The sequence below is a fragment of the Clytia hemisphaerica genome, unplaced genomic scaffold (genome assembly GCF_902728285.1).
Source record: "Clytia hemisphaerica strain Z4C2 unplaced genomic scaffold, Clytia hemisphaerica genome assembly, whole genome shotgun sequence".
Lineage (NCBI taxonomy): Eukaryota > Metazoa > Cnidaria > Hydrozoa > Leptothecata > Clytiidae > Clytia > Clytia hemisphaerica.
In genome coordinates this window covers 35,226-56,021 of record NW_027103512.1, presented here as the reverse complement: position 1 = coordinate 56,021, position 20,796 = coordinate 35,226, and the positions used below count along the sequence as shown (strand labels likewise).

General features: G+C 33.7%; 2 protein-coding genes across 2 annotated transcripts in view; both read left to right on the top strand.

Moving 5' to 3' along the window:
• The window catches only part of LOC136799228 (ribokinase-like), an 89,597-nt gene that overhangs the window by 56,053 nt on the left and 12,748 nt on the right, over window positions 1-20,796 (top strand). The window lies entirely within an intron of this gene.
• Window positions 79-20,650, top strand: LOC136799224 (KICSTOR complex protein kaptin-like). The gene is made up of 12 exons (XM_067055908.1): window positions 79-453; window positions 5,122-5,216; window positions 5,634-5,718; window positions 6,659-6,713; window positions 7,158-7,236; window positions 8,246-8,313; window positions 8,760-8,863; window positions 9,846-9,935; window positions 10,367-10,460; window positions 11,808-11,943; window positions 19,509-19,688; window positions 19,927-20,650. Exons 1-12 carry the CDS (start codon window positions 138-140, stop codon window positions 20,128-20,130), a joined length of 1,506 nt encoding a protein of 501 aa, XP_066912009.1. The 5' UTR covers window positions 79-137; the 3' UTR covers window positions 20,131-20,650.

Here is a 20,796-nt window from a genome sequence, read left to right as displayed (position 1 = left end):
AAGGCGAGGGCGGAAAGGGCTAAGAAGATAGCACTAATATTACTTAATCGGCTCACGTAAAAAAGGCAGGCTATATTTAACTTTCACTTTCGATCTCTTTCAAAATGGCGGACGAGAAAATGTGATTTTTTTTCAAGATGATTGCAACAACAAAACATGGCAAAGAACGCGCCAAACTCCGACGAATGTCTTCTTTTTCGGCGTCATTGGACTACGACAATGAAGATGAAGCATTATACAAAGAAATTTTCTACATTGAAAATGGATCTCAGTCAAATATTTACTGCAATACAACGATACGTTATCCTTCTGAAACTCAAGAAAGATTTTTGGTTGGTACCCTAAATGGAAATGTTTCATGTCTAGAGAGATTTAAGGATGTTACTGCAAAAGAAAAATTTCATAGCTCACACAGTATGGATGCCTACGAAGTTTGCTTTGCATATATTCCAGGTAAAAGCTACCATCATCATTGCATTGACACATTTAAATAAAATTTAAGATTTACATTTTAAAGTCATTTAGCAAAGAGTGAAATTACAACTATTCCTCTTTCAAAATGTTTCATCTTTTCTCGTTGCCCTCATAAAATCACAGACCAGAAAAGTGCTATAAATCTTTAAATATTTGTGGCTCATTGAAAAATTTAAGTACATTTAAAAGTAAAGGCGCCGCGATCACAAATAACTTTGTTTTCGTGTCGTCCGACCAACTGACAATTTTTACGTAAGATTTTGCAAAATTGCAAAATTGTTGGGTTTTTATCAAATTCTATCCTTCACTTTACCTAGTATTACCTTTAACTGGCTAGTTTTTAATTGACTACCCTGCTTTTCAAATGTTGTCCGTCAAATGTTGAAAATATTTTGCAAAACTTACAAAAAGCTGTATATAAGTGGGCAAAATGATTGTTTGCCAATCTTGAGGATTTTCAAAACTCTAAATTAAGTTTAGTAATTTAGGTTTCATTAGCCTGGGTATCCAGACTCAAAATTTCAGAAAAAAAAGTCTTACCTCAACATATATACAAAGTTTCTAAAATTTTAGAGTCTGGTGCAACTAAAAAAGTCTGATACAGTTTGTTTGATACTGTATGTGAGTGAACCCTTGTTGACAGACTATCAACAGTGAGGCTAGAACTTCGATTTTTGAGGATTACGATTTTACCAGTTTTTTAGTGATTTTTGCCTCGCTAGGCCAAATCTCGCAACCTCTTTACCTTAAGGAAGATCGAAATTAGAGTTTTTCAGCGTTCCGAAAAAAACGCAAAGCAGAAATTTTTTCATCTTCACAGGATCGATTCTCAACAACAAAATACATCTTTTGGTCTTTGGGTTTGTTTCTGACGTTTTTTCTCAAAGAATATCGATCACTTTCCTTTTCCCCTTGAGCGCGCGAGAAAAAAATGACTAGCTCGTTTTCGTGCGGGCAAATAAAGATGAGGCGGCAATCTTGCACTGAGGGTGCTAATCAGTTTCCGCCCTATTATGCGCCCACGATAGAATGGTCCAAACACGGGGGTAGTCTAAATGATAAACTATGTCGTTCTGTAAGTGTTTATTTTCTGAGAGATACAAATAGTATATTTGAATATTATTAACTTATTTATTAAAGTATCTTTGAGCGCAAATTTAAATGTACGGTTAAATAAAAAACGAATGATAACAGTTCTGTTTATTCCTCAAACCCCCAGGAAAAGTTTTTCTGCTGACTTAGCTATTTTACAAATCTTGGAAAAGAACTCCCATAGGAATTCCGATACCTAACCTGATTGGTTAATTTCGGAACGGCTTCAAGAAAGTCATAATGGCGGATAATTTTAAAAGTTTCTGAGGGAATGTGTGTAATTTATCGATGTTGATGGCTTGTTGATTCTTTAAAGAAAAAAGATAACAGGTATAGCTTTTTCTAATCCTGGAATATCGAGGTTCCAGCTACACTGATCAAAACTTTGGAAACCCAGACAGACACACATAATTAAAATTAACTTACCATAAAACCTCTTTTACAAACTCAATAAACTTTCAAAACTATTTTAAACTACATCAAAACATCAGCCACATTTATAAAGGCTCCTTTCCAGCGGCCATTTTGTTTAGAAATGAACCTGTGTTTTCATTTCCATTTGTTTATATTATTTTGCAATGAGCTATAAGCAAAAAGCTCGTACCCAAAAATTTTAAAAATGTCAAAAAATGAAGGTCTTCAAATCTCTCTAAAACCTATTTTTATGGGAAGCTATGGTATTTTGTAGCAAAAAGCAAAAAAAAATAGAGCTTAACCTCGCTTTAGAAATTTTTTATCGCATTTTTTAGGTTTTTTGTAAAATCGCAGGCCAAAATAGGAGAAAAAATCATCAAGTTTGGCATTTTCTTCTCATTGACTTCATTTTTAACCCCTACTTTTAACCATTTTTGAAATCTACATAAAATTTCCGACAATTTGATATATAACATGCATATGTTCCCGAAAAATCAACATAGGCTAAATCTGAGCCTGTTGCTACGGTACTGAAAAAACTGCTTTGGAATGATGTCCTTATTACAGGGTTTTTTTTTCAGGTATAGATTCAAAAAACTTACCAAAAGGCCTCTTTTGCAATCTGAGTCAACTTTCTATAGGACTTGGACTGGTTAATCTATGATTTGAGGCTTTCAAATCCATTTTTTCACTGACTAGTACTAGGTCAGAGTTTTTGTCACGCCGTGACGGAAAACTTTCAATAGCCTGTAAAAATCTATGAGAGTGGAATCAGGCCTTAATTTTCTCCATGAAACATCAACCATATAGTGTTAATCAGAAACCTAAAATAGAAATTCAAAAATCAACCCACAAGATTTTCTGTAGCCCTTTTTAGTTTTTGTCACGCCGTGACGGAAAATTTGGGCCTATGTCAAAATTCCCCTATCTTTTCGTCAATTGTACTTGAATTGAGATTTCTTTGCTTGAAAATTCTTCAAATAGGTAGAGTATATCAGAATATGCAAAAAATAGAGTCAAAAATGCAGAATTACAATGAACTAGAGGTCCTGCAAGGTGGATTTTCTCATTTTTGATCAAAATGTTTCGTAGACTAATTTTGGAAAAACCCGGTTTTTTTTAGGATTTAGCTCATGTTTTAACTTTCTAAGTTTATTTTTCTCATTCTAGTATGTATTTCTGACAACTTTACATTAAAATTATAACATTTCTTACAAATTCAGGAAAATAATTACATATTTCTCATTTATGATTTTTAGCGTTTCATCACTTTTTTGGCCAAAAATGGGTCATTTTTAGGCCGAAATCCAAAAAAACCGGAATATTAACTTGAAAATAACCCTATCATGTTATATATCAGTGGAAGCGGAATTTTGAGTAGATTTTGAATATCCAAGTTTCATGTCCTGAAAAAGAACTCAACTCAAATTATTATGCTTTAACAGCTAAAAATAGACATGGGTACGAGCTTTTTGCTTATGGCTAATGTCAGCTTTTTCCATAAATTATGCGCGCGCATAGAAAAATATCGTAAACCCCGCGAAAATTCTGCTTAGTGACTGGGCGCATACTGACCAATTAGAGACACTTGCATATGCAGGGACAGATATCCCTGCAGACGAGTTACTTGGACCAGACCGTAAACCAGAGACAAGATTATAAAAAACTAGACGGTGAAATAGTTTACGGTCTGGATATCCAGGCTAAGGTTTCATGAGCTTTCCTATGATAAATAAATGAAGACTTAGGATGTCTTATTGAATTAAAGACAATGATATTAATGCACAATTGTTATATAATAGACCTTTTTTTAATGAGGCCACCCTGTTGAATAATTATGTAGTCCAGCAAAAAAAACAATGATATAGCCATGCATAATTATTATAATATGCATGAAACAGTAATTATGCATGGCTGTATCATTGTTTTTATGCTGGACTACATAATTATTCAACAGGGTTGCCTCTTTAAAAAAAGGTCTATAGCTATGTATTTATGCATCATTTTTTTAATGGTGGAGTTTTTGATTATTCAATAGGACATCCCAACTAGCAAAAGGTTTATTGGCAAACATAAAGAAATAGAAAAAAAACTAAAAATTCACCCCCTGGAAAATAGGTGATTTATTTCATTTTGTTCAATCCCAGACACTCGTGAAAGCCCCAAATATTTTTTTATCTAATCACTGCAATATTGATTGTTTTATTTTGTTCAATCAAAAAATTGCTGTGCAATCGTTTAAAATCCAATCAAAGGTAAACTGCTTTCATCCACTCAGAAGAATTCATTGAAAATATAACGCTTGCATCAAATTCCTTCTATTGTTTGCAAACTGGAAATAAGAAAAAGTTCAACCCTTAAAAGGACCTTATAAAGTGAATTTTTTAAGACAGTCTGTCATCCAAGAGCCCTAAAAGTTATTGACACCAAAAATTAGGGCTAAAGAGTATAACCTTCTTCATATGTGGCAATCTTATTGGTTGAGATTAAAAAAGACTTTCAGACTTTCAGAGCAACTTACAGAAGCAGTGAGTAGAAAGACCACTTTCGTTTTTATTGTAGATTTTGATAAAAATATTCAGTGATTTTGCTAGCCTTTTCTATGTCTGTATATGCCATAATACTCAACTCAATCCAAAATTGAGTTTGAAACTCAATCTGAAATAGAAATATTATTTTTTATTAGTAATTTGTTATTTTTTTGACAATTTGTGCCTCAAGCTGTTCTAATCCTGTTTTTATTTATTAGGTGTAGTTGGGGTATTTTAGGCTTTTACCCATTTTTTACTACCGTGACCTCTAAATTGCTTGAAATTGAGTAATTATAGGCTCAGCATTGTTGTTAAAATGTTCTTATTTTTTGGCAATTTTGAGCCTCATTGTTCATAAAATTGTTCTTATAAAAGAAAAAAGTGTAATTCCGGACATTATTCCTATCTCTAAAGGCTTCTTTAGAATTAAAGAAGGGTTTCAGAATTAGATGAGAGATTTGAAAGTAGACCAGCTTACTTATATGTGATATTGATGACGAGTATGAATTTTTCCATTTTTATCAATATATTTATCAGCATATCTTGTCAAAATAAAACCAATTTTCTCCATCTAAGCGAGAGTGTATATTACTTTTATTACTTTCTATAGCTGGAGCTGAAATTATTTCAATGGATGCTTTTTACCAGAAAGGATTTTTCGACAGTTATGATTGTCTCATTGTTGGAATTACTATCATTATAAAGGTGTCAGTTGAATCATTTTTCATTTCAAAACTTTCTTTTTCAATTTGTTATACTGAAGGGACATGAAAGATGACAAATATTTTAACACAAGCAATGTCATTATTTCTTTTTCAATTTGTTGTTATAATGTATTGTGTACATCACACATCAACAAGTTCAAATCTTCAGACTAACTAATGTGCTATAAAAGAAATACCTGACCTGTTATTTGAGGATTGAAAATTTATGTATTTTTAAGACTCCAAGAAAGCAAAATACAAATTATTGGATTTCTTATTAAAGGAAAATATTTACTTTCCATTTCTTTTTTAAATATTTTTGGCTACCAAAATTTATTTATTCAAAGTCTCAAAGTCATTTCAACTTCATGACCCAATGTTATTAACTTAGGTTTTTATAATTCTCTTTTACCCTTAGAAACCAGACGGAGAAAGCTTACATTTTCTGAATGTATATAATGCAATTGAACCAGTCAAAGAATTCGAAATCGATAAGTTGGCTCGTAAGCCTTTTAAATTATGTTATGACTTATTACAGCTTATTCCTGGGGGGGATCCAGGTAAGTGACCTACCGTATGTGCGGCCCTTAAGGGTAGGTTTTTTGGACTGTAAGGGTTGATTTGTGAGCAAGTGGGAAAAAGTGCACTGTAAGGGTGTAAAATTTGAGAAAATACCAAATTTTGAGGTAAAATTAGAGAAATTTCAAAAGATTTTGCCCTGAACAAAAAATTCATCATCTCAATGACTATTTATAAGTAATGACTCGGTATAAGTGGTATTTGAAATAAATTCTACCTAGGTGTATCATTTGCACCAGTGGTTTCGTAAATCCTTTATGTACACAATATGTAATAGTTATCTGAAAGTAGCGAGTACAATATGAGAAATATTTTACGAGTTCCAAGATTTTTCCGTACACTATACGGAAAATCCGGAACGAGTGTAATATTTCCATATTGTACGAGCAAATGTCTGATAACTGGTTTATTGGTGACCCAAAAAAATACACTTTTTGTGTCGGAAAAAAGTGCAGGGTAGTTTTGTAGCAAAGTGACGTTAGATTGCTTCTAACGCTACAATGCAACAACATCTTTTCGTCAATTTATATTTTGTACATGTAAAGTACAAGATATATTGTACTCTTTTTAACCAATCAGATTGCAGATATTTTTTGGATCGCCGATAAATTATACACATATTATACACATTGTACATGATATATTATATCATACGCATTTCCTACATTATTCTATGATTGCTTTCTGGAAATAGCATTGAAATTAAGGAATCTATGAAATATGGATTTAGAATGTGATTGATTTAATTATTGTTAATAAAATAGAATCTATTAATAAAATATTGTCATAAGAAGTTAACCTTAGGTTTACCCAATCTATTCTTATGTACATATTAATATGAGTTTTGCTTTTCATTCTTTTTAGAGGTATGTCAGCATTTACCACTTGGGTTCATTCCCTACCAGTTACGTCATACGAGGTATGCTCAAAGAATTTCTTAAATTAGATTATTTTCGAGAAGTCTTAATAAGTTTTAGCACAGGTTTGATTTCTAGAGAATGAATGTACCAATTTAGTTGATCCAGGTTGATCTATTTTTTATCCACAAACGTGAGAAATAAAATATGGAGCTAAGAAGTAAGTTTGTAAAGACTTATGTCATACAAACCATATTCCTTATGCAGCTCCGATAACTTTACCTCTAATTCAGGTTGGACGGCGCATACTACAGTACGTCTTAATGAAATGTAATTGTAGTAATTATTATTAATTAGTTAATTATTCACAAATTAACCTTCCAATATGAAGGCGAACTTTGATTTTGTGCAATCTCTACACGGTAGCCAAGATCATTACCACGCCATATACCAAACGTTACATAGAATTCTACTCAACCACTAATCAAAAGCAATCTTTTTTATAGGATTCACATCAATGGACGTTCAGAAAAAGTCTTTCTTTTGGCTGGTGGTGATCAACAAATTCACGTCTTCAGGAGCAATGTATGTACGCTACCATTTTTTTGACCAGTACCTACAATAACGTTTGTTAAAGATAACGATTTACAAATTAGTCTTCTTTGCTACATTGTACAATATTGTAGGGGTTCCAGTCAGATTAAAAGTTTGAAATAAGATGAGAGTTAAAAAGGAACAATCTAGGAATCAAGATTAGCTCATGTAACATTATAATTTCAAAAGGTTTTTGAAAGGGCTTCATAGTGCGGAAAGGGGTCTGATCATCCCCTTCTTAAATGATCTCCCCACTTCTTGGCATCCCCCCAACCTTTAAAAATGCCTATTCCCCAAGGGTTTCGGGCTAATTTTTTTATGGTAAAAAGGTAAGGGAAACAGTAAATAAAAATTAAGTCTGGCAAATATAATACCACTTTTTATTGAAAATAAAGAACTTCCTTTCATGCAGACCAAATTTCATAACAGTGCTGGAAAATAATCTACAATATTTGTAAGCCCCCCTTCTTATACGACCCCCCCCCCTCCTTGCTATCCCCCCCCTTTTTAATGAAAATTTCTGACCTCCCCCCTTCTTCACTTTTTTAGAAGGTGTCATCCCCCCTTAAGAAAGGGGGGTCCGAACTATGGTTACCTTTAAATGTTTTTCCAAACTGATTTTTAACAGCTTTAATATTTCCCTTATCTTTGCTATAAGCTATTTAACAATAAATAGGCTAGCTTTTTAGAAATCATAATTTCAGAGATGTACTTTTTTAGTAAGTAAAAAAAAACAATATAGTCGATTGGACGAATCTTTATATGTAAAGGTTATAGGATATGGTAAATTTAATTTACGTTGTTATCTAAGAGCTGTGAACTTAAAAATTATAATTTCCAATGCCAACGCAAATGACACTAATATCTTTTTTGTCACTTTGGACTTAAAAACGACGCATGGAAGACCAGGTGGTAAATAAAAATCATCACCTGGATATGAATTAACACGACTGTTTTGGGAATAACCGACACGATTTTGACTTCTCTTGTTCTTTTGTAGGACAAACAAAATTTCGAGGAAGTTGCTTGTGGAAAATTCTTTCCTGAATTTGTTAATTTACCTGGGGTGTAAGTATTCCAATGTTATTAAAATGATTGGCAAAAACCTGGTCAAAAACAGACAAAGAGAGCAGTTTTGACCAAGAGATAATTTTAGACTTTTGTTCGATTTTCATTGTTTTTGAAACTTTTTAAAGAGTGGTTTGGTCTTTAGTAGGCCTTCCCGACGGGGTCAGAATTTCTTTTTAATAGAAACCAATTTGATTACTTTAACACCTAAAAGTTTAAAGTTTAGTTATGGGTCACAAAACTTTTTTCAAATTACTTTGAAGAAAATGTTTAAAATTTTTATATGAAGGGTATACTTTTGAACAATCTTTTCTGATGCTAAATGAGTCCGATTCTAAAATTCTATTCGTTGATCGAACGTAGTGTCTGAGCTCAATTGCCCCGCCCCATCAATGACGTAAGGTGCAAACTACGTAAAATAAATTCTGAAAAATTTCCTTTCGTAGAGTACTTTGGATGGACATTAAGAATTTCGCAAACATGCGTTTATCAGCAGTTGGATGTGATAATGGCCAGCTGCTGGTATGCTCAACGAATACAGAAGAAAATCGTATGTCTTTTTTTATTTGGGTAAAAAATCTTTATAAAGTCCTATTTTCTCAGCCTAAAAAAAAATTTGTAATCAGTTCAAAGTTAGAGATATCTTAACGTTGAAGCAAAATTTTGTCTCGATTTTCGAAAACAAATTTAGTCTTTGCAAAGAAAGTTTTAAAGGGTCCTTGTCAATTTTTTAAGAAATCGTATGTTTCGTTAAAGTGTATCCGGATATAATTGGCGATGGAAACAAGAATGCCTTTTCGAAACGAAGTGAAATCACAATATGATTGTTTTTATTGAAGCGATAAGCACATTGAACTTATAATTGCCTTTGTTATTTTTAAGTAATTAAAAAACTTTGCTAATTCCCAAAACACTAAGCACAGTTTGGCTCTGAGATCATTATCGTAAAAAGATCGTAAAATGTGTTATGATTGAAAAACTGTTTTATCGTCACTACCCCCGTTTTTAATAAAAATTTGGGGATTTGATATTTCACAGAAAAGTGCTACCAAGGGGTATTTCGGGTCCCATATCTTCCGAAGGACTTTATTTCTGTTTGCCTTGAGATTTGACAACTTTCTTAGCCTAAGGTTAAACTACCGCTGGTGTAAAAATGAACGTTGTAGCATAAGTAAAAAAAGCTTAATTTTTGCAATCGCAAATTTAACCGCTAAAAATCACATATTTTTCAACAAAAAATACATTGAAATACAGCGCTTTGATTCTCTAAAACAAGCAAAAAAAATTTTCGCAATTACATTTGACTATCAAAAGTTACAGGCATTCTTGTTTCCACTGCCAATTATATCTGGATAGACTTTAGTTCACATTTTTAATCAACTCAATTTTAATTTTTTTTTTGATTTGATCGTCGAACGTTACCGTAAAAAAAAGAAAGATCTCTTCTTTAAATTTACAAGAAAACGTAAGAAAACAAGAGCTGGTTCATACCGTATATTTAAAAGATTCTTAAATTTTTCTTTACCTTTTAGGAGTGATGGAATCTTGGACATTATCTTTGGATGGACCTATCTCCACTGTCCGATTCTTTAGCTTGTCCAAGAATAAGAGGAAAGAAAAGTGTGAGTGGAATTACAATTTTCTAGTCAATTTTCTATATTTGTTTTTACTTATTTGGTTTATTTTAAAACCTGTCTGTAGGAGAAGATAGAATTGGCTTTTCCAGAAATAATCCGGGGGGGGTTAACGATTTTTGTTCAAAAGTGAATATCCAGGGGGTTAAGAATGTCTACAAGGAGTGGATATCCAGGGGGTAAAGTGTATTTTCAAGTAAAAAGATACGATATCCAGGGGGTAAGCATCTTTATAAAAGAGGATATCTAGGGGGTTGAGCATATTTTTAAGAGTGGATATCCAAGAGGTCGATACTTCGAAAAATCAATATCCTCAACAGTGGGGGTAAAACTTTTTTCTGGAAAAGCCCTATATGCCTATCCACTGCACTCAGAAAGATATAGATTAGTTTTCAAAATCCCCTTTAATAATTTTTTAGTATCATCAACAAGTGGTTCAGATATCAGTGAATCAGAAGATGAGAAATTACATTTGTTGGTGACGAGCTGTCTTGAAGTTTCAGTCGTCTTCGTGTAAGTTAAATATAGCTTGATATTTTGTTTCTTTGCCTTTTTAATCTAATTATGAGGAAAATTCGTTGTCCTTTATTGATTGATAAACTGCGAAGTTATACTACAATTAAAAAGTTTACGAGATATTTGGGTTTTCAGATCAATGATTTTTGCTGAGGCAGCATGTCTTACGATTGATTTAAGCTGATCAGCAAAACATAAAACCGGCAAATACCTCGTGATCTAGTCATCGAAAACCCTATCAACCATACCCTTTTTTAGTAAGAACTTTTCAAGGCCCATATTTTTTGCCTGGTCTGAAAATGTAAATTTAATAACATTTACACCACCAGGAAATATGTTGGTACATTTTACTGGAACTAATAGATGAAATTAATATAAAAACATCCCAATTTTCGTCATCTACTTTCCATGTTCGTTCAAAATAAAACAGTTGATTTTTTTTAAATTAATTTTTCCAGGGGATTGTACTTAAAATTGACGTCACCATAAAATACCTAAAAATACCCAAAAATTGCCCGAAAATTTTTCAAATCGATCGCATTTTTTCTTGGTACTTCTTTGACCAATAAGAAACCTTACAATTCTATTCTATGAGACTAAAAATCTAAGCTGAGATTGAGCGTCACAATGACGCTTATCTGATATTCCGGATTGGTAGCTGCCCGCGCAGCTCTAAAGGAGCGGGTTAATGATAGGCTTTGATCCCCTCATTGGGTTCAGCTACCATTGCACGTGAACCTATTTTAATTGGACATACCAATCCCGAAAACGAGTGCTTGGGTCAAGGCCTTTCCCTGCAAAATCCTTGATGCAGTCTGGCAAAATTCCGTGATCTAAACCTTCAAGATGTTGAAAACTTTTCCCGACCTTGAGAGCTTTTTTCTGCATCTGGGTGGGTGCCAGATAACAATGACGTCATCATTTTTTCAAATACCAAATTTTGTTTGCCCACACCATTTGACATTTTAGATAAGATATTAATTGGTCTTCTAAATGGAAACCCATCGGTGATGTAACGGAATTTTTTTCCAGCGAAGAGGGTAAATACATATCACCAGTGACGATTTAAAAGTCGATGTGTATTCCTAACCCGGTTTACATAGCTTTAAATAGCCATGGGACCAAGCTTTTCACTTGTCATTTTTGTTTGAGAAATAAGTCATCAGCATCAACAGCAATAAACTACAGCCTAATTTGCTGAGTAAATGTTTAATGTGAAATTTTAGCAAAATCAATTTTCTGGTCTGTACATTACCGATGAAATAGATAACTTACCTCCGAAGTCTCTAATTAAATGTTCAAAAAGAGCTAAGATTGATTTTTGATTTTTTCTTTTTATCTTAGCGACATTCTGAACAAAGGATTAGATGACATGAGTGTTCTCAACCAATCAGATCAATTTGACAGTGTCACGTGTTCATGTGTAGCAGATATCGATTTTGATGGAAACAATGAAATTATTCTGGGAACGTATGGACAGGTACAAATCCTCTATTTCCTTTTTCTTCTGCTTGTTTTGGGTTTTTGACTTAATGGGCTAATTTTATAGTGGAATTTCTTTATATGCATAGTGCGGAGAGGGGTCTGACCCCCCTTCTTAAATGACCCTCCCCTTTTTGACATCCCCAACCTTAAAAAATGGCTATCCCCCAAGGCTTTTGGACAAAAATAGCTAACAAATATATGTGAAATATCTTTAGAGAGAGAAAGCGAAATAATAAACTTCTTTCTTCTTTTTGACTCAGAGTAGTCTGAAACAGAAAAACTAACAGAAAACTTCCTTTCATTAAGACCAAATTTCATAACAGTGCTTGAAAATAATCTACAATGTACATGTAAGCCCCCCTTCTTTGCTATCCCCCCTTTTTCATGGAAATTTCCCCCTTCTTCATTTTTTCGGAAGGTGTCATCCCTCCTTAAGAAATAGGGGTCCGACCTATGAATATGTTTCACGTTCATAAAAAATCAGCAACTTCACAACAAAAAAGAAAACGCTGTATAAAAAACGAATTTCAGTTTTACATGAGGGGCAAATTTCTCTTGGAGTCACACAAGAGAAAAAGTACCAGAAGCGGGTAAACCTTGTCCTTGGAAAAATATTTTGCGGCTAATTGTAACCGCCATAATGTGAATTTTTACCAAAGTTTAAGTTTGATTCAGCATCTTATCTTTTTTTCCTTTTGTTAAGTTTTTTCTATATACTATATTACTATTACGAATAAACGCCCCCCTTATAAGGAAAACATTTCAATAGACGCCCCTCAAATAAACACCCCCTTCATATAAATGCCTCACCCCTAGAAGGCGCGTTAAACCTTTGAAACAGGTAGCAGTAAAGAAGTATAATACATAGAAAAACTTAGATATTTCCTGGGAGCAAACCATCAAACATGGTTCTTCAAACATTTGAACTTTCTTGTTGAATGGTTTAGACAGGTACGAGCCGGGAAGTATCTTATCCATTTGGTGGACTAACTTTTTGGGGATTTTTCTTGTTCCTTATGGTAATGAGAATATTTTAAGCTTCTGGGCCACCTGGATTTCTCACCTGGGTATCCATAATGGCGGATTTTTGGTCATGTGACCCCCGTAGCCAAAACAGAAAATTTTTCCAACCCAAATATAGGCATATCATATATCAATTGATCGGAAATTTGATACTGATTAATTTTGAGATACAAAGTTGGGTCTGAAAACTTTCCTATCTCGAGATATAAATCACTTTCGTTTTCTCAGGTTTGGCTGCAGTTGTAGGCGGGCTTTCATGGAGTGAGGCAATTCTTTTAGTCTTATCTCAAGAAATATGCTTTTAAACATATCAAAACTTTATGTGGTCCTAGAAAAGGCATTAAAAATTGTTTCTGCAAATTTTCACTATGTTGTTGTAAAAATGTGTATTTTACAGACCAGAGTACAATTTCCTTACTGTCGAAAAAAGATCTTTTTCTCTCAAAATTGGCCTTTTTGTCTGAAATGAATGAGCGAAATGTTTCCCAATAAGGTTTAGAGCCAATCACTTCTTCGTAATCTCACTCAGAGGGGTACTTAGCAACAAAATAAGGGCTAAATGTGTCCGGTCAGCAATTTATAAGTATGATTTACGGTAAGACATGATCCCGAAAACGGTGAAATTTCCAAACAATTAATGAAAAATTCTCTCATTGCATCTCAACATTAAACGAGAACCTTCTGTTCTATAGATTGACTAATGCAAAGAATTATGAATAATGTAAATCGTTACAGTGTGTATTTTACAGACCAGATTTAAGTGCTTCTAGAAGCTTGCCTTGTCCTTTGGATTACTACAGAAATACCCGAACTTGAGAATTTACTGAGTTAATCTGTCAAAATGCGCTAATTCCTTTATCTTTATTATTCATGCATGAAACGAGATTTAGAGGGCTTAGAATCTGTGTTGTCTATAGGGCCACAAAACGTCGGCACAATATGGCTTCGAGAGGCGATAAGCCTAGGCCATTGTAATGGAAACCTAGCGACAGAGCTATATCTGTGAACCTGCTTGGGGCTATGCTGGTTACTGTTACAATTATAAGAGGTGTATAATGGTTCAATGCATCATTGTATATCCGCTTTAACTACATGAATGCAACACAACGCCTTCAGCCAGTTGGAGAAGCCAGACTCTAGGAATTTTAACTAAAAGCGCTTTCTAGAAGTTATTGTCATATAAAATAACGCTTATCTCTTTAGGTATATACATGTCAAAATAATCCTCGTTTTCTTACAAAAATCTAAGTATAATATTAAGAAATCTTGATTTTAAAATTCTTATTTGTTTCGGACATGGCTTGCTGATGGTGATCCCATTTTCCTTTCCCCTCATGAGGTCTTAAAGTTTTAGAATCATCTGGTCTCTGTGGCTTCGTCCGAACATGAACATATAAACGACTGGACATCCTTCTCTTTTGTATTTTTGTAGAAGGCGCACTGCTAGCTTCGTTGCCGCCTCGTTAAAACATAAAATGAAACAATAAATCTTGATGATCTACCTTGGGAATACCTTGCTAACAACGTCAAAACTTCGACAAAAGTCTCTGTTGTTCTACTCTTCTCAAGTCTTTTATCTATATCATAACAAAGATTACAGATGCGAAAGCATCGTCATTTGTCAAAACTCCGACGAACATTTCTAGATTTTGACTCAAAAGTATGAAATAATATCGAGTATATAGGATTGAGAGCATAGGATTCAAATTATGATATTCTTATGACACTAACCTGAGATCAGATTGTGATTGTTTTCTGCCCACCACGCTGAAGCTCTAAAGGGATGTGTGAAAACATACAATCTGACGAATATGCAATCTCGAAATCGTAAGGACCGTGTTCGTCTAAAAGGACTGGGATGACAACAAAGTTGCGTGATTGTGTTTATGAATAGGGCGCCGTATCAGTTTTTGACTTTCTGGCGCACAACAAGATTCTTGTTGTAAAATCTTCTGTGGCAGGACTATTTTCCTCAGATGTATAATTTTCACGCGCCTTTAGAGGTTTACCGTGCACGTAAGAAAATTATGAACAGCTGTTATCAGGTTATATGACCATGAAGGTATAATAAAGAAACAGGAGAAGTATGCTATTGTAACCATGCTCGCCCTACGATTAAAAAAATTAGGAGGTATGCATGATCATAATCTCATATGTCGTGCATTTTTTAATGAGCTCTTTTGTTGATAGGTAAAATCTTATTGGCTAACTAAGAGATTCATTGTTTCTGACATTGGTGTAAGAAAATATTAACTATTTTGACTAAAAAAGGGCCTGTAAACTTTGCAATCCTTCATCAAATGACAAGATCTTTCGATCAACATTTTCTTCAAGGTGAACTCTATTGCTTAATACTTTCCTCCAAAATTCTCCAGCGACTTTTTGTCTACTAATTGGGTCTGAAATTGCTCTTGAAAGTGCTTATAAAGAACTTTTGATTTTCTGGCTGGAGAAAATATCTTTAAAAAAAAAATTTAATTGATGACAAAATGGAACGCAAACTTATTTCGTGGAGCTAAATTTTATTTTATTCTCGTATATTAGAAGGCTAGAAATCGTCGATGCTGATAGTAAAAATGTTCAGAGCAAACTTGAGTTCTACTAAAAAGTCGTATTTCATCGGGCGAGCCTAGAACTTCTTTTAATTTATTACATAAAAGAAATCAAAAGACTTTAACGACCAATTACCGACAAATTCATCTCCTGTCTTTCTTTATACCTCTATGATATGACACAGGCTCTCAACTTTGGCATACTTTTTTTTCAAGCCAATAAAAAAAACTAATTGGAATGACAAAAGTGATTCAAAAGTACACACGCAGTTGAAATTCTCCATTTCAGCGTATAAAAATTTGAAAATAATTATTTTGCGACTTAAGAGTAACTAGCCGTATGTGCAGCGTCGCACGCTGCGTGTCTCAATCCAGCAAATCACTATACATCTAAAAAACCCTAACGAACGAAAGATAGCTGCCGATTGATGATAAGATTTTGATTTTATAAAAGAAAGGAGAAAAAGGTTCAACGTCATGAAGAGGAGGCTTTGTAGAGCTTTGTTAGATTTTCGAAAATTTTTTACAAAACATTGTAAACACACACGTTTTAGCGTGTTAATATATAGATTTCCAAGCTATACTTAAGTAATTCAAGGAAATAGCATTGTGACGGAATATCGTCGGATTTTTTATACCAATTTTAAAATACCGGCGGCAAAGAAGCTTGCTTCAAAAACACAATGGAAGATAGATGTCCAGTTATGATTTATCCCATGTGAAGGTGCAGTAGTGTACCAAGTATTGACCGTCGTCTAGGAGATCAGGACTAACTCCAACTCGGTGCTGTGTTTCACTTTATGAAAAGTAAATGCTACTTTGCTAGGACCAATCCGTACCATGTGAGGGTCGTTGGGTGGACAGAAACTCTACAGGCCGTTCAGCGACTGAGTGACAAATCTGTGCTAGTATCTAGCAAGCTTGCAAGAAATAAAAACTTTGGGGCTTTGTTCTTTTTTAGGAAAATAATTCAAAGTCTGACGTCTCGCGCATACAAGGCTATCCAGGCTTAGTGGTCTCAAAGCCAGACTAATTTTATCAAAATTTTATGCTATGCAGTTCTGTAAGTTCTAAGCACTTCTCTAAGTCTCAAAGACAGGCTACACAGATTTCTCGTTACATGCATGAATGATAAAGATATAGGAATTAGAGGATCTTGACGGATTATCCTCAGTAAAATTCTCCAGCTCGGGGTTTTCCGTGGTAAGTCTAAACATTTCAGGGCAATATAACCACCTAGAAGCACTTAATTCTGGTCTGTAAAATACACACAACGATTTACATGTATTCTTAATTCTTTGCATGTGTTCAACTTTGTTTAATGTGGAGATACAATGAGAGACTTTGTCAAATATTTGAATAATAGCTTGGAAATTTCACCGTTTTTGAGATCAAATCTTACCAAAAAACATGCTTATAAAGTGCTGACCAGACACATTTAGCCCTTATATATTCCCCAAGTACCTCTCTGAGTATAATATGCAGAATCGAGTGGCTCTAAACCTTATTAAGAAGCATTTCACTCATTCATTTCAGACAAAAAGGCCAATTTTAAGAGAAAAAGATCTTTTTTCGACGGTAAGGAAATTGTACTTTGGTCTGAAAAGTACACATTTTTACTGCAAACTTATTGAAAATTTGCACAAACAACTTTTAACAAACAACTTTTAATGCCTTTTCTAGGAGCACATAAAGTTTTGATATGTTTAAAAGCATATTTCTTGAGAAAAGACTAAAAGAATTGCCTCACTCCATGAAAGCCCGTCTACAACTGCAGCCAAACCTGAGAAAACGAAAGTGATTTATATCTCGAGATAGGAAAGTTTTCAGACCCAACTTTGTATCTCAAAATTAATCAGTATCAAATTTCCGATCGATTGATATATGATATGCCTATATTTGGGTTGGAAAAATTTTCCGTTTTGCCTACAGGGGTCACATGACCAAAAATCCGCCATTATGGATACCCAGGTGAGAAATCCAGGTGGCCCAGAAGCTTAAAATATTCTCATTACCATAAGGAACAAGAAAAATCCCAAGAAAGTTAGTCCACCAAATGGATAAGATACTTCCCGGCTCGTACCTGTCTAGTTTGCGCGGCATTTTCCAACATTGTCTCAAACATTTATTTTTTTGCATTACAACGGCTTCTTTCTTTTGTTTACTTTTCAAATCACGCGTTCGAAATCATATTCAATGTTCGATTAGCAATGCAATGTCTTCCTTCTAGGGAAACCCCGAGTTGAATGTTTGAAAAAATTATGAACTTGTTCAAACATTGTTTCAAACATATTTTTGGATTTTTTTGTTGAAAAGATACAATTTTTGACTGCGCAAACCTTCAAACATCGATTTCAAACATGAAACGTCACGATGTTTGAAGAACAATGTTTGACGGTTTGCTCCCAGCTTAACAATAATTGTATTCCTTTTGTTTTGACTTATTTCTACATCCCTAAATATATTTGTACTCGAATAATAATAAAAAGGCAAAATAAGGTTTCAATTCACGTGACCTTGTTTATAAATTATTTAATAAACGCCCCTTCCTCGAATCCAGAAAAAGTTAACACGTTAAATTACCTGAGAACATTCTTTTTCACCCGTAGATTATAAATGGGGTCATAAAAGTTGTAGAATTTAGAGTGAGAGCTAAAGACTGTCTTAATTTAATCTGCACCGGAGACAAGAAAGGCTATAATTTTTGATAGCATTTGAAGTGAATAGTAGTTTTGCGCTTGTTAAAAAGATATTCAGGAGTGGAATATATTATCAAAAAAGAAAAAAAGAAAAAAAGGAAAAATGAAGATGAAAAGTGAAAAAGAACTTCTTGTAGAATACTGCTATGATCTTCATTTTTGTATCAGAAACTCTTCGATCTTAGAACGTCATAAAAGCGAAAATAAATTTTAAAAATATCTATTCAGCCAAAAAATACATCTTAAAACTTTTCCCTGGTTGACTTGAGAAAGAGCTCTTTTTTGTTGTTTTTGATGGTTTTCAAAGTCAATCAGTGATAAACTTTGGATTGTATCGTTCGATTGGATTGAATTGTTTTGAAAATTGTTTTCACTTCAATGATTTCTTACATCAAAGAATTACTCGTGTAAAAAGTTGATTCTTTTCTTCATTTTCAATCTTCATTTCAAAATTTATTTCTGGGGTTGAAGATTTCTGTGTGGCACACGATTATCCAACTAACTGGTAGGTTTCATTATTCCCTTTAAGATGCTACAGAACTCTGTCGAAAGAGACGACGTGCTATTTCTGTAGCTTCATTGGTCAACGAAAGTTTGTCTGTGTCGAAACGTTTTCGAGTCGTTCTTCGAAATTTGATACATGTATTTTCGGTGTTTTTCGACTATAACATTGCTACGTGAACGCAGGCTTGCTCCTTGAAAGTTCTGGTTAAGGGGACAACCAGTTCAGTGTTGACAGTTGACGGTATTTCAGATTTGCTAAAGTGGCTTTGGTTTTGTTATTTTTTTGTTGTGCTTTTCGAGGACGATAATTGTGTTAATCTGCTTTCTCTTTTCTGCATACAGATAATGTATTTTTTCAAAAGGCCTATAACTTTTGAGCCACTGAACTAAGGTTGTTCACCAAATATTAAGTTTACTTTTAGGAGAAAAGAATCTTATAAAAGTTCATATTATAGCAGATACAAACAGTTGTAAAACCTTATACTTTTCCATGGGTCACCCGGTACATAAATTTCTGGTATAAAGTGACAATTACACTATTTTATTGAAATTCTCTGGTCAATATCAAAAGGGGTAATAACAAATTTCTGGAAAGTGACACAGTTTTGCTCGATAGGTCTGCAGAAGAGCCTAATTGTCTGAACATGCCGTGTTCTTTCTAACCCTATAAAGCAATCTCGTTACTGATGGACGTGGGCGCTTTCAGAATCGTAAAAAACGAACTAAGAAACTATAAAGCTAAAGTCCATTTTGTGGGAATCTTTGTTTTTTTCTGTTTCAAGGAGCTGTTAGTGTACAAATGGAGTGCTGCTGATAACGGACTATCCGACCATATTCGATTCGATCTGATGTGGAGTCGATCTTTCTCGAAACCCTTATTATCGATAAGAGATCTGGACTTGATGAATGATGGCATGCAAGAACTAGTGATCGTTTCCTTGACTGGTGTTCATATTTTACAGGTAAGAATACTTCGGCCAAATCTGTCAAAATTTTATTCCTTTAGGTCTCAGAGCCCCCCTAAAATCTCTTCGCTACACGTTTTCACCTTTACCTATTTAGCAGTGAGCTACTTATATCCGTAGTTTTACTTATCGAGATTCAACTGTAACATTTATGTTATTATGAAAATTCTAAAACGAATGTAGTTTTTGGAGAAATAACCCAATCTCATACTATTTTCATTTTTATTACTTCTAGCAAAATGTGAGTATGGCTGCGGAGACACTACTGGATATCCTGATCAAAGCTTTCCCTGACCAAAAATCCATTACAACGTTCAACGAGAAATTTAATAATAGACATATACCTGAACATGACAAGGATAAATCGGACCATGAAGAGCTAGAAGGACTAATTGAAGCGATGTGTTCCACTGATAATAGTTATAATGAAGTCACTTGAATTCTGGTGTAATAAAGTTGTTAATAATCTAAACAGAGGAATTGGAATAAATGGAGTTGTTTAGTTCTTGTTTGGACTTATGATAGATATATAATATGTACTGGTCGTGTTTTAAGGAAACAGGAACGCACCCCAAAAGACTTGATATTTCACTGGAAAAATGAAAGGAAGTATAATCAGATTGTAATACCGAATAAATTGACTTTTTTTGTAAATTTAATGATGCTCAAGTCGGCTAGCAAAATAATTTAGATATTCATAATGGTGGGTACACTCTCCAAAAACAGGGACTCTGACCCATTGTCAGGGCTAAATTGAATTTCATAATTCAATTTTTAAGCAAGAAAGTAGATATTTTTAATTGTGATGTTGTTGCAAGCAAGGCTGCAAGCAAGAACCAATTTTAAAATTTAATTAACCATTATATAAACCTAGGTATTTTGTAATGATATTTTTGTATCGAATATTTTTAGCAAAATATACACTTTATTAAAAAAAAATACAATAACGAGACTATTTACGATACAAAATTTTTTTTGAATTTTCTCGATGTATAAATCTAAAAAAATACCTTCCTAAAACAAGATTTTCCGGATCCGATTTTCCAACCACATAGACATTCAAATCCTTATCATATATCTTTAATGTCAGAAATTTTGCGGCCAG

Excerpts from the sequence above, each read along its gene's own strand:
- LOC136799224 (XM_067055908.1), top strand. The coding sequence starts at position 138 with ATGATTGCAACAACAAAACATGGCAAAGAACGCGCCAAACTCCGACGA. Across the intron at positions 8,314-8,759 it reads TTTGTTAATTTACCTGGGGT|AGTACTTTGGATGGACATTA; the intron begins GTAAGTATTCCA and ends TTCCTTTCGTAG. Across the intron at positions 8,864-9,845 it reads AACGAATACAGAAGAAAATC|GAGTGATGGAATCTTGGACA; the intron begins GTATGTCTTTTT and ends TTTACCTTTTAG.